The 18,207-nt window shown below is 45.7% G+C and overlaps 1 protein-coding gene across 2 annotated transcripts in view; it reads left to right on the forward strand.

The window, feature by feature from the left end:
• The first annotated feature begins 5,930 nt into the window (after nucleotides 1–5,930).
• Nucleotides 5,931–18,207, forward strand: part of LOXL1 (lysyl oxidase like 1) — a 48,741-nt gene continuing 36,464 nt past the window's right edge. For both annotated transcript variants that reach the window (XR_009759008.1, XM_061595613.1), the window contains exon 1: nucleotides 5,931–7,594. Coding sequence is in view for 1 of the 2 variants with exons in the window: in XM_061595613.1 (XP_061451597.1) it covers nucleotides 6,391–7,594 (1,204 nt within the window). In the remaining variant the exon portion in view is untranslated. The remainder of the gene's footprint in view (nucleotides 7,595–18,207) is intronic.

The raw sequence follows: 18,207 nt of genomic DNA on the forward strand, positions 1-18,207 counted from the left end.
GATGTGATTTATTACACAAAAGAACAATCCATGGAGGGTGGGGAATTCTACATTGGGGGGAAAAATTATAGAACTTTTCAGTTGTGCCAATCAGTTTATCTAATGCTGGGCAATAAAGACACGTCCTGGGTGGAGAAGTAACTGTCAGGGTCAACGGATGTCTCTCTGGGGGCACCACCTTTCCTTTCAACAAACTCCCACATGATTGCAATATTCTATAATACTTTCAACAGGGCACATTTATGGTGCGGAAGGCATGGCAATGCAAATTAATCCCAAACAGATTTCCCCTGAAACCCATATTTGAATCATCCATCCTACTACCGTGTGGATAAAAAGACACAGTTTAGAGTTTCGGAAGGGAAGAGGCTGTACAAGCTTAAGCTTCTATATCAACATCCATCCATTCCTGAAGAACAGTTGAGAGACAGAGTAACCAGTGTCCAAGTCAACCAGTTTAATATCCATCAGATCAGTTATTTTATCTCCAAAATGGAGATTCAGGAGCAAGCTAGTAGGGATCTCACATCTTTTAGGTACATTGGATGAGTTGAAGAGTCTAGTTTCAAAGACATAGGACTGTATCCAATGCAATGCTAAGTTAAAGTCACTGAGCGATATACTTGTAACACTGGTAAAATGTTATGCCCCAGCGGAATATTGTTGTGCAAAAGAATGCATAAGCAGGTTGCTGGTAGGGATAGGATCCATTGGCTGGGTCTTACTCCCTCCGAAAGAGCAAGTTCATAGTCTGGGGTGCTCCTGGATCCATCTTTGTTGCTAGAGGACCAGGTGACCTCAGTGGCTAGGAGTGTCTTTTACCACCTTCGGCTGGTAAGACAGCTGCAGCCGTTTCTGGACCAGTGTAGTCTGACTACTGTTGTCCATGCACTGGTAACCTTCAGGCTGGATTACTGTAATGCACTCTGTGTGGGGCTGTCCTTGAGGTTGGTCCAGAAGCTGCAGCTGGTGCAAAATGTGGTGGTGCAACTGCTCACTGGGGAAGGTTATTGCCAGCATGTCACCTTGCTGCTGAAAGAATTGCACTGGCTGCCCATTGGGTAACAGTCTAAGTTCAAGGTTCTGGTTTTGGTATACAAAGCCCTATACAACTTAGGGCCAGGATACCTGAAAGACCATCTTACCCCTTATATACCTAGTCAATCACTGTGCTCTGCTGGTGAGGGTCTCCTGCATATACTATCTTATCAGGAGGTCCGTTCCACACATAGGAAGTGGACTTTTAATGTAGTGGCACCTACTCTGTGGAATTTCCTCCCCTTAAATATTAGGCAGACACCATCTCTGTTATCTTTTCAGCTCCTACTGAAGACCTTTCTCTTTCAACAAGCCTTTTAAGTAGAGTCTGTGTCTTTGCTGGAACTGCGTTTTAAGAAGTTTTTAAAGATATTTTGTTTTAATATATTTTACAGTCTGTTTTTATGATGTTTTAGAGTGTTTTTGTGTGCCGTATTTATTTTATTTATTTTTATTTATTTGTTTCATTTATAGACCGCCCATAGCGAGTGGCTCTCTGGGCGGTGTACAAAAAGGTTGTGGACTCCTACTGGGAGGAAGGGCAGAATATAAAGTTAATTAGTAAATAAATAGATAAATAATATAGTGGGGTGCGTGAGGGTGTGTAGCAACTAGCTTACAGTTCAAAGGTAACATTCACATCCATTGTTTCACCCACTTCTGCCTCTGGAATGCAGCCCTGGGCTGAAAAATGTTCTCCACCCCTGCCCTAGAGCAAACCAACAGACTCTCATGCCTGGTGTCTGATGTCCACACTGAAGGGTCAAGCCAGGGAGCTGATACCCACTGGTATCACCTTCCAGTGATATCTCTGTAAGAGGAAACTCTCTCTGGAAACCCCATCTCTAACCCTGTCAAGGAACAGAGAAGAGAGGGGGTATTAAAATCAAGTCTGTATTTTCATATATGGAAGGATGGAGGGTATGGATTTGGTTTGCTTAAAGAAAGGAAGGAAGAAAAGAAACTCAGCTCAGGAAGAAAGGAAGAAAAGAAACACAGGTTGGGAATCTCCAGACTGGGGGCCAAATTAAGCCTTCTGTCTGGCCCTTGTGACTCATTATTATATCCCACCTTTCCTCCAAGGAGCTCAAGTGGCATACAAACAGTTCTCCCGATCCTGATTTTAACCTCTAAAGAACCCTGTGAAGTAGGTTAGGCTAAAAGGCAGTGACTGGCCCAAGGTCACCCAGTGAGCCTTATGGCCAAGCAGGGATTTGAACCCTCGTCTCCCTGGTCTCATTCTGACCACTGCACTTTCTAGACACACACCCTCTACCTAGGCCAAACTCACCAACAACCCTGCTTAGCACCCTCCTTGAGTGCCTTAGCCAGTGGTGGCTGATAGCTCCATGTCGGTGGGGCACTGGAATCCGCTGAAACACCTTGGACAGCTCCGTGAAAGGTCAGACTAAAACCTGGAGTGAATTCCACTGCCCGATTGACATGCAGCCATCGGCTGCCACTGGCCTTAGCCTGGCTAGAAATGTGCCCTTGACCTGTGATCATGCCTTTTGCTTGCCTGAATAGAGGACAGAGACAGGTACATGGGAATGTAGAACCCGCTGACTTTTTTGTGGCTGGAATATAGCCTCTTGTATAAAGGTAAAAGTCACATCTATTATTCTGCCCATTTTTACCACTGGCTCTGCCCACATTTAACTCTGACCCCACCCAGCAGGCTGCAAAAACTTCCCCACCCTCTACCTTAGCTGGATGGACAGAATTCAATGGATTGAATAATGGTGGTAGTGGGTTCCTGATAGAAGGTGGGAAACTGCTGGTGCAATTGACATGTTACCCGGACATTAAAGACTCAAGAGCCTCTATCAGGAAAGGAATGGTCAATTGTGAATCTGGACTGTTAGCAATTACGTTCAGGAACGTCTGGTTGAATGCCAACATTCACAGAAGAACATTCGGTAAACAAGCCAGCTGTGTCAACCCTTCAAATCCCCCTCAGGCTACAGTAGCATATTCACTGATGGTGAACTCATTCCTCCACAATGACTGATTTCCCCCATCCCCAAGGTACAAACTTCACTTTCTATATAGTGATCAAACTCACGCACCAGGCTGCAATATTTCTTCTGCCTTATGTGCAGATGGTTTTCCATCTCGAGGAGCTTCAAAGCACTGCAAACACTGAGCAGGCTGCCTTCAAAGCTGGGATGAAATCAAGAACAGAGACCCGCTCATTGAGACTGTGGCACACAAATAATACACATTGGGCATATCTGCATTTTACATTTAAAACAGAATTATACCACTACAGCAGTCATGGCTTCTCCCAAAGGCTCTTGGGAACTGTCATTTGTTAAGGGGCTGAGAGGTGTTAAGAGATCTCTGTTCCACTCACAGAGCTACAGTTCCCAGAATTCTCTGGGAAAGAGGGAATGACTATTAAACCACTCTGGGAACGGTAGCTCTGTGAAGGGAATTGGGGTCTCCTAACAACTCTTAGCACCCTTCACAAACTACAGTTCACAGAATTCTTTGGGGAAGCAATTATTGTTAAAGCTGTATAAACTTTAAATGTAAGCTACAGATGGGGCCACTACTGGGCCCTGTTCACAGGGGCCCTATTCACATCGACCCACGGCAGGCTGGCAGCACAAGAGCCCGTTCCCTGTGACACAGTCCCAGACCATTGCCATATATCATCTCTGTTTCCACTATTCAGGTTGTGAATGCCATTTGCTATCAGGGCAAAAAGGCACTGCCAACACACAAGAGGGTGATATCACCAGGCTTGGGAGAAGCCTGAAAATTGCAGAAATACAAAAATCTAAGGAAAGGGGAACCTTAAAGAGGATGACTCCAAAACAGCCTAATAAGGACTCAGCATGCTTAGTGATCCCAGAATGTGTACTGAATGTTGGGAGGGATTAGAAAGCAGGAGATGAAAACAGAATGGTGTAGCTGGAATCCTGAACAGTTCTATACTACAACATTTTGTTGCAGGTCTCACTTGTCTGAGACAAATACAGAAGCCACTGATATGAGTCTTTCCCTGCCAATCAGGAAACTATCAAGTGGACAAGATCTATGGAGTCAGGCCTGACCGTGTGGACTGTCCAATATTGACGCCCATCCTATTGTGCCATAGATCTGAGCACATAGAGGGTGTTGAGAGTTGCTAGGAGACCCTTATTCCCCTCCCAGAGCTGCAATTCCCAGAGTTTCCTGGGAAGGGGGACTGACTGACAAATCACTCTGGGAACTGTAGTTCTGTAAGGGAGACAGGGGTCAGCACCCTTAACAAACTACAGTCCCCAAGATTCTCTGGGGGAAGCCATGGCTGTTTAAAGTGCTTGATACTGCTTTAAATATATAGTGCAGATGGCCACAGTCAGAAGATGGTCCTAGGTGTGTTCCTGTTCCTTGCCACCAAGTCATTTGCCAGTCAAGATGCTGCATTCTAAAGCAGGGGTGGAGAACCCTTCTCTGCCCAAGGGCTGCATTCCCTTCTGGGCAACCTTCCAAGGGTCATCCACATGCCAGTAGTGGACAGGGCCAGAGGGGGAAATGGGCAGAGCAATGAATGTGAATGTTACCTTTGTACAGTAGGCTAGTTTCTACACACCTGCACACACCCTTCTCTATCCTCCCTCCAGGCGAGCAAGTGGCATGGCCAGAATTCAAGGGCACACTCCAGACAGGCAAAAACCCTTTGAGGAGGGGTGCAAAGCCAGGCTGGTAAAGAGTGTGTCCTGGGGAGTGGGTGTGTGGCTGGGGAGAACCCCAAGGGCCAGACAGAGATACCTGGAGGAGCACATTTGTCCCCAGATCTCCGCCCCTGATCTAAAGCCAACTAAACCTAGCTGCACCTATTTCTGCATCAGGGATGGGATGAGGATGAGGCCCTCCAGATATTGTCAGACTACAAGCAGGGATGGAAGGATCTGTCAGTTTGGGCTCTCTCCGCTTGTCATTTTTTCCAGTCTTAAATTCAGTTCTCCAGATTTCTGTGGCAAATTGTGGGTTATTGTTGCTTTAAGAAAACCCTCGTGCAAATTCTTCAGCATTTTAGTGTGCATTTCTCCCAAGAAACACATCTTTTGTCAGCAGTTTTGACTAACGTACACATTTTCCCCATGCGATTTCTTCTAATATAAGGCATCTTTATCTGACATTTTCACAAATGTATTCATCTATACACATTTCCCCCCCAATATATGCATTTTGGTACAAATTGTTTGGTTGGCAAACTGCATCACAAAATTCAGATAAGTGTGAATTTTGAAGGATGGCTCCATTTTGGTTCTCATACTGTTTTGGAAAGTGTGAATTTGATAAATGTGGCTTTAAATGCGAACTGAATCAAATTTCATCCCTAACTACAATTCTCATCATCCCTGACCATTGGCTGTGCTGGCTGGGACGGATGAGAGTTGGAGTCCACCAACACCAAGAGAGCCACAGGTTCACCATCCCTGTCTAGCTTGGCAATGCATTTGCTCAATGTCTCATCTCTTTCCCTTCCCCCCTCCTCCCAAACACAACTAAGGCTGTCGAATGCAGAGTCAAATATAGACAAAAGATCCCTTGCATGTTGAACCCCCCTTTCAGCTCTATTTTCTGTGTATGTTCTCTGTGTGTGTCTATTCATGTATAAACTTGAGAGCTTCCTTTAGCCACTTAAGAAGGTTTCTTGGCTAACACGGATTGATGAAACACAAGGAACCCTTCTAAACATTTGCTCAGCTGCTCTGCCTATTTGTTTCAGGGTATCTCTCTGTTATCCCTTAGGAAGGATTTCGCTCTGAAACGTCAGATTCAAACAGCCTGGCCTCGGTGCATTTGTGGGGGTGGGGGAGCCCTGGGAAGCCGACAAAATAAAACTGGATGGCTTTTAGGACCCTGCGTAGCCGACACTTGCAACAGAGTCCTGAAACTTCCCAACATTTTTCAGAGCCTATTGCTTATTCATTCAGAGCAGGAGCAAAGCCGTCCAGTCAACAGGAATGAGCAAGCGGGATGAAGTGACGTCCCCTGCAACGGGCAGAGCAGCAATGTGAAGAAACAGCAACAAACAAACAACAGCAAATATCCAAAGAGAAAGGGGGGGAAGTTCCAGATTCTTTGGAGTTCTACGGAGCCTCATTCCTCTCTCTCTCTCTCTCTCCCCCCTCCAACAAGCTCAATATGAAGCTTGCGGGAGACCCCCAGAGCAGCTTCAAACAAGCCAGGAATGGACAAAGTTGAGATTAATTCACCTAAGGAAGACGAAAAGGCAGTGGAGGAAGAGACAAGGCAAGCTGCCACAACCGAACGTCCAGGGTGCTCTTCTGCAATTCCCTCCCAGAAAGAACATCCGTCGAGGTTGTCGACCCCTTGCATCTTGGCTTCACCATGACCTCTCTTGGCTTCTGGGACCTGTGGGCTTTGATGGGCTTTGGGGCTCTTCTGCTGGTCCGGGGGCAACATCCACAGGGCAGCCACGCAGACAACGGACGCTGGAGGCAGATGATCCAGTGGGAGAACAATGGCCGGGTGTACAGCCTCCTGAACTCAGGCTCGGAGTACATCCCTGCCAGCCAGGTGAGGGCAGACAGCAGCGCAAGGGTCATGCTGGCCGATGCTGCCACAAGCCAGGGTCAAAGGGTTCCGGGGAACACTCGGCGACAGGCCCCCAACTTGCCAATCCGGGCAGGATCTGATACCATCCGGGGACAGACACGGCATCCATTTGGCTTTGGACAGGTCCCAGACAACTGGAGGGATGGAACCACTGGGGACAGTAGCTCCAACTCCCAACGTCCCCACTCACCCACCATTCGGCAGCGTCAGGTTGGCTCCTCTTCCTCCTCCTTTGCACATTCCTCATTTGGACAGCTCTACCCCCAGGCCTCTTTCCCTCAGCCTCAGCCACCTTTTGCCAACCAATATGAGACCTATGACCCACAGGTTCCCCGCCCGTATGACGAGAGCTACACCTACTATCGCACCACCGGCACTGGAGGGGGTGTTGTCGCTGCAGCCGCAGCTAGCGCAGGAGTCATATATCCTTTCCAGCCCAGGGTGAGATATGAGGAGTATGCAGAGGACCAAAGTCCATATAGAGCTCAAGGATACTACCCTGCACAGGAAAGACCCTACGTACCTGTCCCCCAACAGCTCCAGCCCTCCGATGGCTTGGATAGAAGGTACTCACACAGCCTCTATCATGATACTGGCACTAGCTACGACCAAAGTGTCCAGGACCCTTATGTGTCCACCCAGAACCAACAGTCTGTAGGACAAGGGGTTCCTGTTGCAGATAACTTGCATATTAACTCTGGATCTCCTGTGAGTGCCGGCACCAGGTACAGGAATGAGCCATGGGCAGGGCAGTATCCTCCCTTTGGGGAGGTGCCAGCAGAGCCCTACGTTCCTCCCCGCAACATGGAACCTCAGCCACCTTTCCGGCCCTTAGACCCCCATGGGGTCCCTAGGCCTGAACCTTACCTTCCCATCCGGAACTCTGAGCCTCCCCAACTGATTCCAGACAGCCAAAGTGTTAGCCAAGGCCGGGTCAGCGTGGGCAGCATCTACAGACCCAATCAGAATGGACGGGGTGAGTCATGGACCCCATTGAACCTGTGGGAGGAGAGTTGGGGAGGAGATGAAGCAGTGAATTGTTGGATGGTTCTTTTGTGTAGACCCCTAAGCAAAAAGGCAATCTAGGAAAGGGCCCACAGCACCTTGCCTGAGCTTCCCTCCCACTCTTCTCAGAAAAAAACAGGTAGCCCAGCTGGGAAAAAAAATACCCTCCAATATAGCTATTTGAGCCATGAAGAGGACTACTTCAGAGAAGCCGCACGTAGCTATGGTGTCTAGGACCACACATTAGGGCATATTTGGGCCAGAGCTTCTTGTAAATGTGAAACAGCTATTATGTTGTAGTGCAGGGTCTTCAGCTGTAGAGGCTACGCCATTGGCATTATCTTATTAATTTATTGATGGTTCCTGCCAAGTGAAGTTAAGGGGCTAGTGGTATTGTTTCTGGAACTCTTTTTAGCTGATATTGATTTGGGCAAAAGCAGGGTTGAAGAATCAGTGATTACCCCTTCCATCACCAATTATAATTGGCCATGCTATCTAGGACTGATGGGAGTTGGAGTCCAACATCATCTGAAGGACCACAGGTTCTCCACCCTTGGGCAAAAGGAACTGATGGTTGATTCCTAATAGTTTGTATGGCTTTTGCACCTGTGGGAGGTCCTCCTAGCACACCTCCAGATACATGGAAACCAAAGACTCAATTTAGGTAACCATCCATGCTATTGTTCAGAGCAAGCATAGCCAACATGGTGCTTCCTGGAGGTTGTGGACTACAACTTCTATCTTTAGTTTCAACTTTGGCTACTTCTGGTTTATAGGATCAGAAACAAGCTGCAGATTCAAGTGCTGTATTCCCACTCCCTTCTCATGGCTTTCCTTGCAGTTTCCTGTTTAGCACTAGCCACAGTCTGCCACAACATCTGAACTGAAAAACTATGGTTAGCACTTGCCTTCCAATACAGAATGCGAAACCATGGATTGGAGTGTGTTTCTGGCTGTGGATTGGAGGCCAAACATTAAGCATAGTTTGCTGTGACATCTGAATTAGCAAACTATGCTTAACGCTTGGCCTCTAGTCCAGAGCCAGAAATACACTTCAAGCCATGGTTTCTCATTCTGCTTTGGAAGATGAACACTACCGATAGATTCCCAGTTTGGCTGTGGTGGTAAACTATGGTGAAGATTCTTAAAGGGAACTGCACAGGAGGAACAACTATCACGAAGTGCAGGGTGAGGAAGGGAAACAGAAAGAGAGAGATTATGGCTGATTTCTAATTGACAAAACCATCTGAATTATGTCATAGGTGGCTCTGAGAGTTGTCACCTATAGTCACACTCTGTTCCAGAATGTATTCTTGACTCTCTATTTGCAGTGTACTAGATAGGGCTGTGCACTGGCTCTGGCCAAACCCTGGATCCTGAGCTGAATTGGGCCAATTTGGGTCACCCTGGGATTGAAGCAGCTCTGGATCACCCCAGGTCAGATCAGATCCACTCAGAGTGATCCAGGGCTGTCAAAAGTGAAGGCAGTCTAACAATGAGGAGAGGAGGGAAAGGAGATGTGTGCAGACAGCCTGCGTGCAGGCACCTCCTTCTCCCCCCACTCCCACCCTTTAAATTAAGGTGTTTTACGCTAATTAAATACTGTGCAAGGCCACCAAATCAGTTGGGGGCCCGGATCATCCTGGGTCAGATTGGGGCCACTCTGAAGCACTGGATCAGGCCCCGAATCAGGTCAGGAGGAGCAATGCACAGCCCTAGTACTAGAAGTCCTGGATTCAACTGCTAGACAAGATTCTTCACCAGAGGGGAATTACCATTTTTGAAGAAGGAATGTAGCTCAGTAGAAGATCACATGCTTTGTATACAAAGTTCTCAGGTTTGATTCCTGGTATCTCCAGCTAGGGATGGGGAAGACTCTTGTCTGAAGCCTGGAATGCCACTGTCAGTCAGTGTAGACCACTGTCTTCAACCTTGGATCCCCAGATGTTGGACTACAATTCCCATTGACCTCAGGCAGTTTAGCCAACGGCCACGTAAGATGGGAGTCCAACAACATCTGGGGACCTAAAGTTGAAGGACAGTGGTGTAGACCATTCTGAATGGATGGACTGATGGACTGACTCCATGTAAGGCAGCTTCATACGTCCAATGGCATTCAAGGGGAGGAGCGTGGCTCTGTGGTAGAGCAACTGCTTTGCTTGCAGAAGGTCCCAGGTTCAAACCCCAGCATCTCCAGGTAGGACTGGGAAAGACTTCTGCCTGAACCCCTGAGAGCTGCTTCCAGCTAGTGTAAATACTGAGCTAAACAGACCATCTGGCTCAGCAAAAGGAAACCTGCTATGCACTGTTCAGTACGTTACTTTTCTCACAGCAATCCCTGCTGTCTGAAAACTGCAACAGGGGCACTGGGGCAAAGTGGGCTTCCCTATGCAACTGGGGCTGTTTTTGTGCAATCAATGCATTGTTGCATTTCTTCTGTGTGATATGCACACCTTCTCACAAGTCGCTACTCTTTACGGTTGCAGCATTTTTCTCCTTTCCCCAGCATTCAAACAGCAATGTTTTATCTCTCAATGCAACAGCTAGTCCCCAGAGAACACATTCACTGCTACTGGGACTGCTGCATGGCATGTAGGGATGGCTGAGAATTTCGATACAGTTTGAATTTTAAGCAGAATTTATCAAATTCGCACTTTCTGAATCAGTATGAGAACTGAAACACAGCCATTCTTAGAAATATGCATTTATTTGAATTTTGTGATGCTGTTTGCCAACTAAACAATATTTACAAAAACGCATATATAGGGGGAAAGTGTGTGTAAAATGAATACATTAGTGAAAATAACATGCAAAAATGCATTTGATAATGAGGTGGCTTGCAAAAAGTGTGTACCTTTGATTAAACTGCTTACAAAAATGTGTTTATTAGGAGAAATTCGCACTAAAATGTTGCAGAATTTCCATGAGGATTTTTTTTAAAAAAAATGCGAATGGATGCAGAAATGGGCAGAACTGAATTTAAGATTGGAAAAGTGAAAAACGGAGAGAACCAAAATTGACAGGTCTTTCCATCCTTAACGGTGTGTTTCAGAAATTCAACAAGTGTAACTTTCCCTTGTACTGGGGAGGAAGGGCAGGGAAACTGCAGCTGTTTGTCCCATCCTGCCTGACATGCAACTTGTAAGCTTTGAAGCTCAGGCCCAAGGATCCAATGTGGCACTTCAGGCTTTTCTATTTGCCCCTTGGGATGTTCCTCAGGCCACACACCCTCTTGAGCCACACCCTCACTGCCCCCCTTGCACCCTCCTTGAGTGTTTTTGCCGCTGAAATGTGTCCTTGAAATTTGATCATGCATCTCGCTTGCCTGGAGGGAGGATGCAGAGAGGGGGTGTATGAATGCAAAGAAACTAGCCTACTATTCAAAAGTAAAATGTACATTATGTGTCCCGCCCACTTTTACATCTGGCCCCACGCACCACTGGCATGTGGCAACTAGAAAGTTGCCCAGAATGGAATGTTGCCCTTGGGCTGGGAAAGGTTTCCCAGCCCTGTTGTAAAGGTACAAGAGCCCTCCGGACAAAGAAGGCTACCCCTTTAGCCCTATAAAATATGCACGCATACACACACACATATACCCTTACCTCTTCCTTGCCTTGTTTGTCCTTTCTTCAACTCCATGCCTCTTGTGACTTTAAAATCTGCTTTGATGCCTTTAATGGTCACCAAACACAAAGAAATTAACCAAGTGAAGTGCTTCCTAGCAGTGGAAACAGGAGAACGGCCACAACTCAGTGGTACAGCACATGCTTTGTATGCAGTAGGGTTGCCAGGCTCAGGGCTTGAGTATGATTCTGTATCTTTAAGAGAAGAGAAAATTCAGCCAAGTGCAGGTGTTCTTGCAATGCTGTAATGGGAAAAACCACAAGGTGAAATTCTCCCTTCCCCCTGCACAACTTTTAAAGATACAGAAGACCTCTTGGTTGTTAGGCCCAGCCTCCAAAAGGTCTTCTGTATCTTTAAAAGTTGTGCAGGGGGAAGGGAGAATTTCACCTTGCGGTTTTTCTCATTATAGTGTTGCAAGAAAACCTGCACTTGGCTGAATTGTCTCTTCTCTTAAAGATACAGAATCATTATCCGGCCCTGAGCCTGGCAACCCTAGTATGCAGAAAGAGAGAGAGACGTCCCTGACTCAGTCCCCTGGCATCTCCACTTAAAAGCATTGGGTAACAGATGATAGGAAAGACTTTTTTGGTTGCATACCACACACCATACATTTCTAGCACATTTCAAGCACATGGCTTCCCCCAAAGAATCCTGGACACTGTAGTTTACCCCTCACAGAGCTACAATGCCAAGCACCCTTAGCAAACTACATTTCCAGGATTCATGGGGGGGGGAGGAATGTCCTTTTGATGTGCTTGAAATGTAGGCTAATACGATGCTGGACTAGATGGGCGTTTGTCCTGATCCAGCAAGGCTCTTCTTCTTGCATACCTAGAATATTGGTGAACTGTCCCTGACTGGACGTCTTCAAACAGAGGCTGGGGAGCCATCTGATGAGGGTGCTTTAACTCTGGAACCCCTGCATCGATAGTCTAACTAGGCCCCCTCCAATCTGATGAACCAGTGCCTAAGGAGACCACTCCCTTGCCTTTAAGGGGCAAACTACAAGCTACCCCAGCGTTGCTCAGACAATTTAAATATACGGGGCCCTCCTGAACTTAGGGTACCTTCTGGGCCCTGCAAAGCCAGCACCAATCACCTGTTTCAATCCCCAGAGATGTGTGCAAAGAATGTGTGCTTACAGTCTGAGGCTCTGTGGGAAGATCTGTGGTTTGGTGTAGCAAACATGAAACATTGTTGAAGGCCCTTCACCATTTTCCATGTAGTGCATTTGTTTCCTCTGCAGTAGCTTCATCCCCTCCTGCTTTAGAAGCCAAGAGGGTGATGATTAGTTAAAAATATACGGGGAAAGCATAGTTGTCCTACAGGATGTTATTATCTGTGGTTCAAAACATAGCTTAGCAACTGTAGTTTGTAAAATGGCAGGCTGCACACAGAGTGATGACTTACAGTGCAAGCGTATGTATTTTATTCAGAAGTGAGACCTACTATGTTCAAATGGGGCTTAATCCCAGGTACATGTGCATAGAATTGTAGGCAACTTTGTAGCCTTAGCATTCATGGGCATGCATTAACCCAGGAATGGGGAACTTGATGCCCATCAGATTTTGTTGGACTGCACTTCCTATCAGTCCCAGCCAGCTTGGCCAAAGGGCAGGGATGATGGGAGTTGTAGTCCAGCAACATCTGGAGGGTCTACGCATTCAGATATACCCTTATCTGGAAGTAAGTTCCATTCGTGCCATTGGAGCTTAACCTCTGAGTAGACATGCATAGGATTGTCCCATTGGCTTCTTGAGCTGAGCTGAACTTTGAACAATGACAACTATAGCAACTCAGAACACAACAAGGCGTGCACTCATGTGCACCCCCCCCAAAAAAAAGCGAAAACAGAGACAAAATGGGGACAATTTATCAGGACAAGAATTAGGGGCAGAGCCATAGCCCAGTGGTAGAACATCTGCTTTGCATGCAGAAGGTCCCAGCTTTATTTCCTAGCATCTCCAGGTAGGGTTGAGAGAGACTCCCTATCTGAAATCTTGGAGAGACACTGCCAGTCAGTGTAGACAGTACTGAGCTAGATATACCTATGGGCTGACTCAATATAAGGCAGCTTCCTATGTTCTTATGAATATTCGGACTGTCCAGAATAAATAGGAATAGTCAGAGCATATGCTGCTTCTGAACAGGCAATGAACATAGCAAGAGCTCTGCTGAATCAGAGTAAACAACTTTCAGCAGGCTGTTTCTCACAGTGGTTGATCAGATGTCTATGGACAATCCGTGGTCAAGTAGGACACGAGTACAATAGCACTCTCCTGCGAGGGATCCCTGGCAATGGGTATTCATACGGCATATGGCCTGATGCAATATATAGCTGTCAGGACCAGTAGCCATTGGTAGCCTTATCCTCCATGAATGTTTCTAATTCCCCCCTTTAAAGCTGTCCTAGTTGGTGGCCATCACTGCCTCCTCGGGGAACAAATTCAATAGTTTAACTATGCGCTGCATGAAGAAGTATTTTCTTTGGCCTGTCCTGAATCTTCCAACATTCAGCTTCAGTGGATGACCCCGGGTTCTAGTGTCGCATGTGAAAGACAAAAGTGTCTCCTATTTTCTCCACACCATGTAATTTTATTCACTTCATTCATGTTCCCCGTTACTCACATTTTTTCTAAGCTTAAAAGCTCCAAACATTGTCACCTTTCCTCGTAGGGCAATTGCTCCCGCCCATTGATCATTTTGTTTGCCTTTTTCAAACTTTTCTTGCTCCACAATATCATTTTTAAGATGCAGCAACCCAAACATTTGAGAAGCCTGCTTCAGCTGACTACAGCCATGTTGCATGTCTTGCATGATCTGATTCAAGATACTGTACATGCTTGGCACTGGAGCTGGGTCACTTAGTGCATCACTGGAAAACTTAGCTAACTCCCATGGCCCCATAGTAATACAGTTCAGTCATAACAATCCCAAAACCATGGTTTATCAGACTTGAAACAAACCATGTGCCCACACATTCCCTTCACTTCCCTCTCTCCATCTTTGCATGATCTAGTCCTGGTCTGATATCCTTCTTTGTAATAGAGAGCCCTTAAACCACAGTTTCCTGGTTTGGAAATCACTAGAAACTGTGGTTCAAGAAACTGTAGTTTAAGAACATTTTTTCCAGAGCTATGTGTGTGAGGAGAGGAGAGAAGGTGAGTGGCAAGGAGGGAATCAGCAGATATACAATACATTCCTGGTCCAATAAACTATGACTTATACTACAGGTATGATGTAAGGGAGCAGCCCAGGAGACCCAGATCTCCTGCCTATTTCAGCAACTTTTTTTAAAAAATGTAACTTTGCTTATAGGGCTGCTGGGTGTGCTGCAAAGTATAGTCTCGGTAAGACCCTAGCCACCAGACATCTTAATTTGCAGCTATCCCTATAAATTAGCACATGCAAACTGTGTGCACATTTGCATCATGAGCCTCTGCCCTGAATCTTCTAAGTACCTAGCAACCTTTACCGGACAGGATTGTTCCCTCTGAATCAGAAAGAATTCCTTTCAAGGTGCAACAAGGCAACTGCTCCAAATGCCAGAACTGTGCTTGTGCAGTGCTGTAGCCAGCCCTTGGTCCTCTTCCCCCTTTCTGAAAGCCTGGTGCCTCCTGATTAAATAGCAGCTAGCACCACCGTCACAAACCACCTCTCGGAATTGTGGGAAATCCCAGGGGTCCACGAGGATGCCAAGCTCTGAGCTTGTTCTTGAGATTACACCTCCTCACCAGAGTTCACTCCACGTTTCATGCACGCAACAGTGACCAAAAGGCTAATTTTATGAGCTTGACCTCATCTTCTTTGGGCCTGGTCACAAGGGCTCTAGAGGCAAAAGAGAGCCCTGAGTGTGATTATCCTTGTCAGCTATCTCTGACATATGTCAGCTTCTCCAAAATAAAAACAAACTACTACTCGACTCCCCTTTGTTCCACTGATACTATTGTTTGCATTCTCCTCCCTATATTCGCTCATGCCAATTAGGGGATAATGAAAACATTTCTAATCAAGCAAGCCCTGGGGAGAATTCAGCTGTTCCACAGAATCTAGAGGATGGGTTATGAGGCCAGGCCCATCTTGAGGGAGTCACAGCCTTGAATGTTCCTGAATTTTATTAATTTAAGGCTCATCCAAACTTCCATTTCATCTGTAGTGTAAGCCTCTTGTGTTTCCATTAATTCACCCTCGTCCGTATGACGCCAACTGCTGCCCTCCCTGATTTTCTCCTAACTAAATCTGGAGTTTCCCTAACTCTTTAGAGTATTGCTGGGTAGGGAAACTCCGGATTTAGTTAGGAGAAAATTGGGGAGGGCAGCAGTTGGCATCATATGGACAAGGGTGAATTAATGGGGACACAAGGGGCTTACGTTACAGATTAAACAAAAGTATGAATGAGCCCTGAGTGAGTGAGTACCATTATCCTACACACCATAACCAAAGTTTTCTGGGCGAAAGAAAAATTGTTTTAAATAAATCGGATCATAGAACACCAACAAATCACAGCTCAAAATCTCTAGCCATGACAAAATTTATCAGAGCAGAGTTCATCCCACTTCATCCACCTTCTAATAATGTAAACTCCTAAACTATCCACGCGTTGCTAAAATGCCACCTATAGCAGGGGTGGGGAATGTCTGGTCCTCCGAAAGTTGTCGGACTACAGTTCCCATCATCCCTGACCATTGGTCATGCTGGCTAGGGCTCATGGGAGTTGGTGTCCAACAACCTGGAGGGTCACAGGTCCACACCCCTTACCTAAAACTACAGAAAGATGCAGACACTAATTAATACAAATACTTTTTAAACTCCTTTTTAAAAGCCTGATTTCTAAAAAAAACCTCTTCTTAAAGTGAGTACCAGGCAAGCCTCCCTGACAAGGTTGTCCCAGAATTTGGGGGGGGGGGAGAGAGGTTAGCAACACTGAAAAGGCCCAAAGGGATCCTGAGTATGCTGTAATTATCCTTACTGAGCAAAGGGAGTCCCTGATTTTCTGGTACTCATCTCCAGCAAATCACTGTCTATGTTTCTTCATTCTTTGTGCCTCTTGGGGATTGGGCTTCATTATATTGTTAGAGTGAGCGTCTCACATCGTGATGCTTCAGGAATCAGGTCCCTCCTCAGGGTCTCTGTAAGTTGCGTCTCAGAATGGGGGAGACACTGTTTTTTCCTGCTGCACATCCATGTTCACTGCCAGGAGTGGTGAACCTCAGGCCTGGAGGCCAAATGCAGCACTCCAGATCTCTCTGCCTGGCCTTTGGCCCTCTCCCCAAGCCACATCCTCCCTCCTCAGGCCAGACCCATCACCACTTCTGCTCCGTGCCCTCCTCGAGTGCTGTTGCCTGGCTGGAATGTCTCCTGAAATTGTGATCATGCCTCCTGCGTGCCTGGCTGGAGGATGGAGAGTCCTGTGTTGTAGGTGTGGCACCCTGGCTGCAATGAATCCTAATGTACCGGACTCCTTCTGGAGGAAAGGGGGGATATAAATCCAATAAATAAATAAAACTAAGGTAAGGGTCACATTTCTTGCTCCACCCATTTCTGCCTCTGTTCCCTCCCTCCCACCAACATTGGCATGTGGCCACTAGAAGGTTGCCGATGACAGAATGCAGCCTTCGGGCTGGAAGATCCTCCACCCTTGCACTCTGCAACACACTCAGCTTTCCTTTTCACACCCCGCAGTCAGCAGAGCTATTAAGATTGTATTTGGTTTTTATAGTTCATTGGCGATCACTCATGGCCGGGTAAGATTGTCTTCCAAGATAAGGTCTTTAGCGGTGGGTCCGTAAGTGACTGTGGAGGCCAATTCTGGATCCACACAGCCTCCCACTTTGAGGACATAGGTTTCCAGATGGAAGATGGTCGCAATGAGGATTTGTTTGACATGCCTTCCGCTTAGCTCGTTTGTCCCGTTCGCCCTGTATTCGTGCTTCTTCAAAGTCCATAGCACCTTTGATAATAGTCGACCTCCATTTGGGACGTTCATGGGCCAAGACTTCCCAGTTCTCGATGCTCATGTTACTTTTTTTAGATTCACTTTAAGAACATCTTTAAACCTCTTTTGCGGTCCACCGATATTCCATTTTCCATCGTTAAGTTGGGAGTAAAGTAGCTGCTTTGGAAGACGGTGATCAGGCATTTGAACAACATGGCCAGTCCAGCAAAGTTTTTTTTTTTTTTTTTTTTTTTTCAATAATTTTTATTCAGATTTTCATAAAACATACAAGACAAAATCATAAAACATTCAAAGATAAAAAACAAAATCAAAAATAGTTAAACAAAAAGAAAAAAAGAAAAAAAAAAAAACAAAAATAAAAAATAAAGAGTAAAATATTGACTTCCCATTTGTCAAAGATCAAATCAGTTATAAGTCTATAATATATAACAATCCTGTCTCTTAAGTCATATTATAAAATCACTTTCCTCCAGTAGTTATCTTACTTAATCATCAAATCTCATAAACATTACTTTATTCTTTCCACAAAAAGTCAAAGAGAGGTTTCAATTCTTTAAGAAATATATCTATCAATTTTTTTTTCCAGATAAGCATATCGATTAATCCATCTCATTACTAATTATGATAATCTTATTGTCATAACCATAGTCAAAATAAACATTTCAATTAATCCATCACATCAGAATCTGTTAGGTTCAATAATTTCAGTAGCCATTGTTCTATTATCTCTATTAGTTCCATTTTCCATCTTCCATCTTCAGTAGTCTTGTTAAGTCCAGTAATTTCAATATCCAATCTTCCATTATCAGTATTCCATAATAATCTTGCTGTCAAAGCCATAGTCATATAGTAAGAGTCTGATGGGAATTACCTCTATCCCAAATATTTTCTTGCCATCCATTCTGAATAGGTTGCTGAAATACTGCTGTAAAATCATATCTCTGTTCTTTTTTTCAAAATACACTGGGTCATCTCTTAAAAGTTTTTCCATTGTCACATGGCTG

Source organism: Rhineura floridana, chromosome 14 (assembly GCF_030035675.1).
Source record: "Rhineura floridana isolate rRhiFlo1 chromosome 14, rRhiFlo1.hap2, whole genome shotgun sequence".
In the NCBI taxonomy this organism is placed as follows: Eukaryota; Metazoa; Chordata; class Lepidosauria; order Squamata; family Rhineuridae; genus Rhineura; species Rhineura floridana.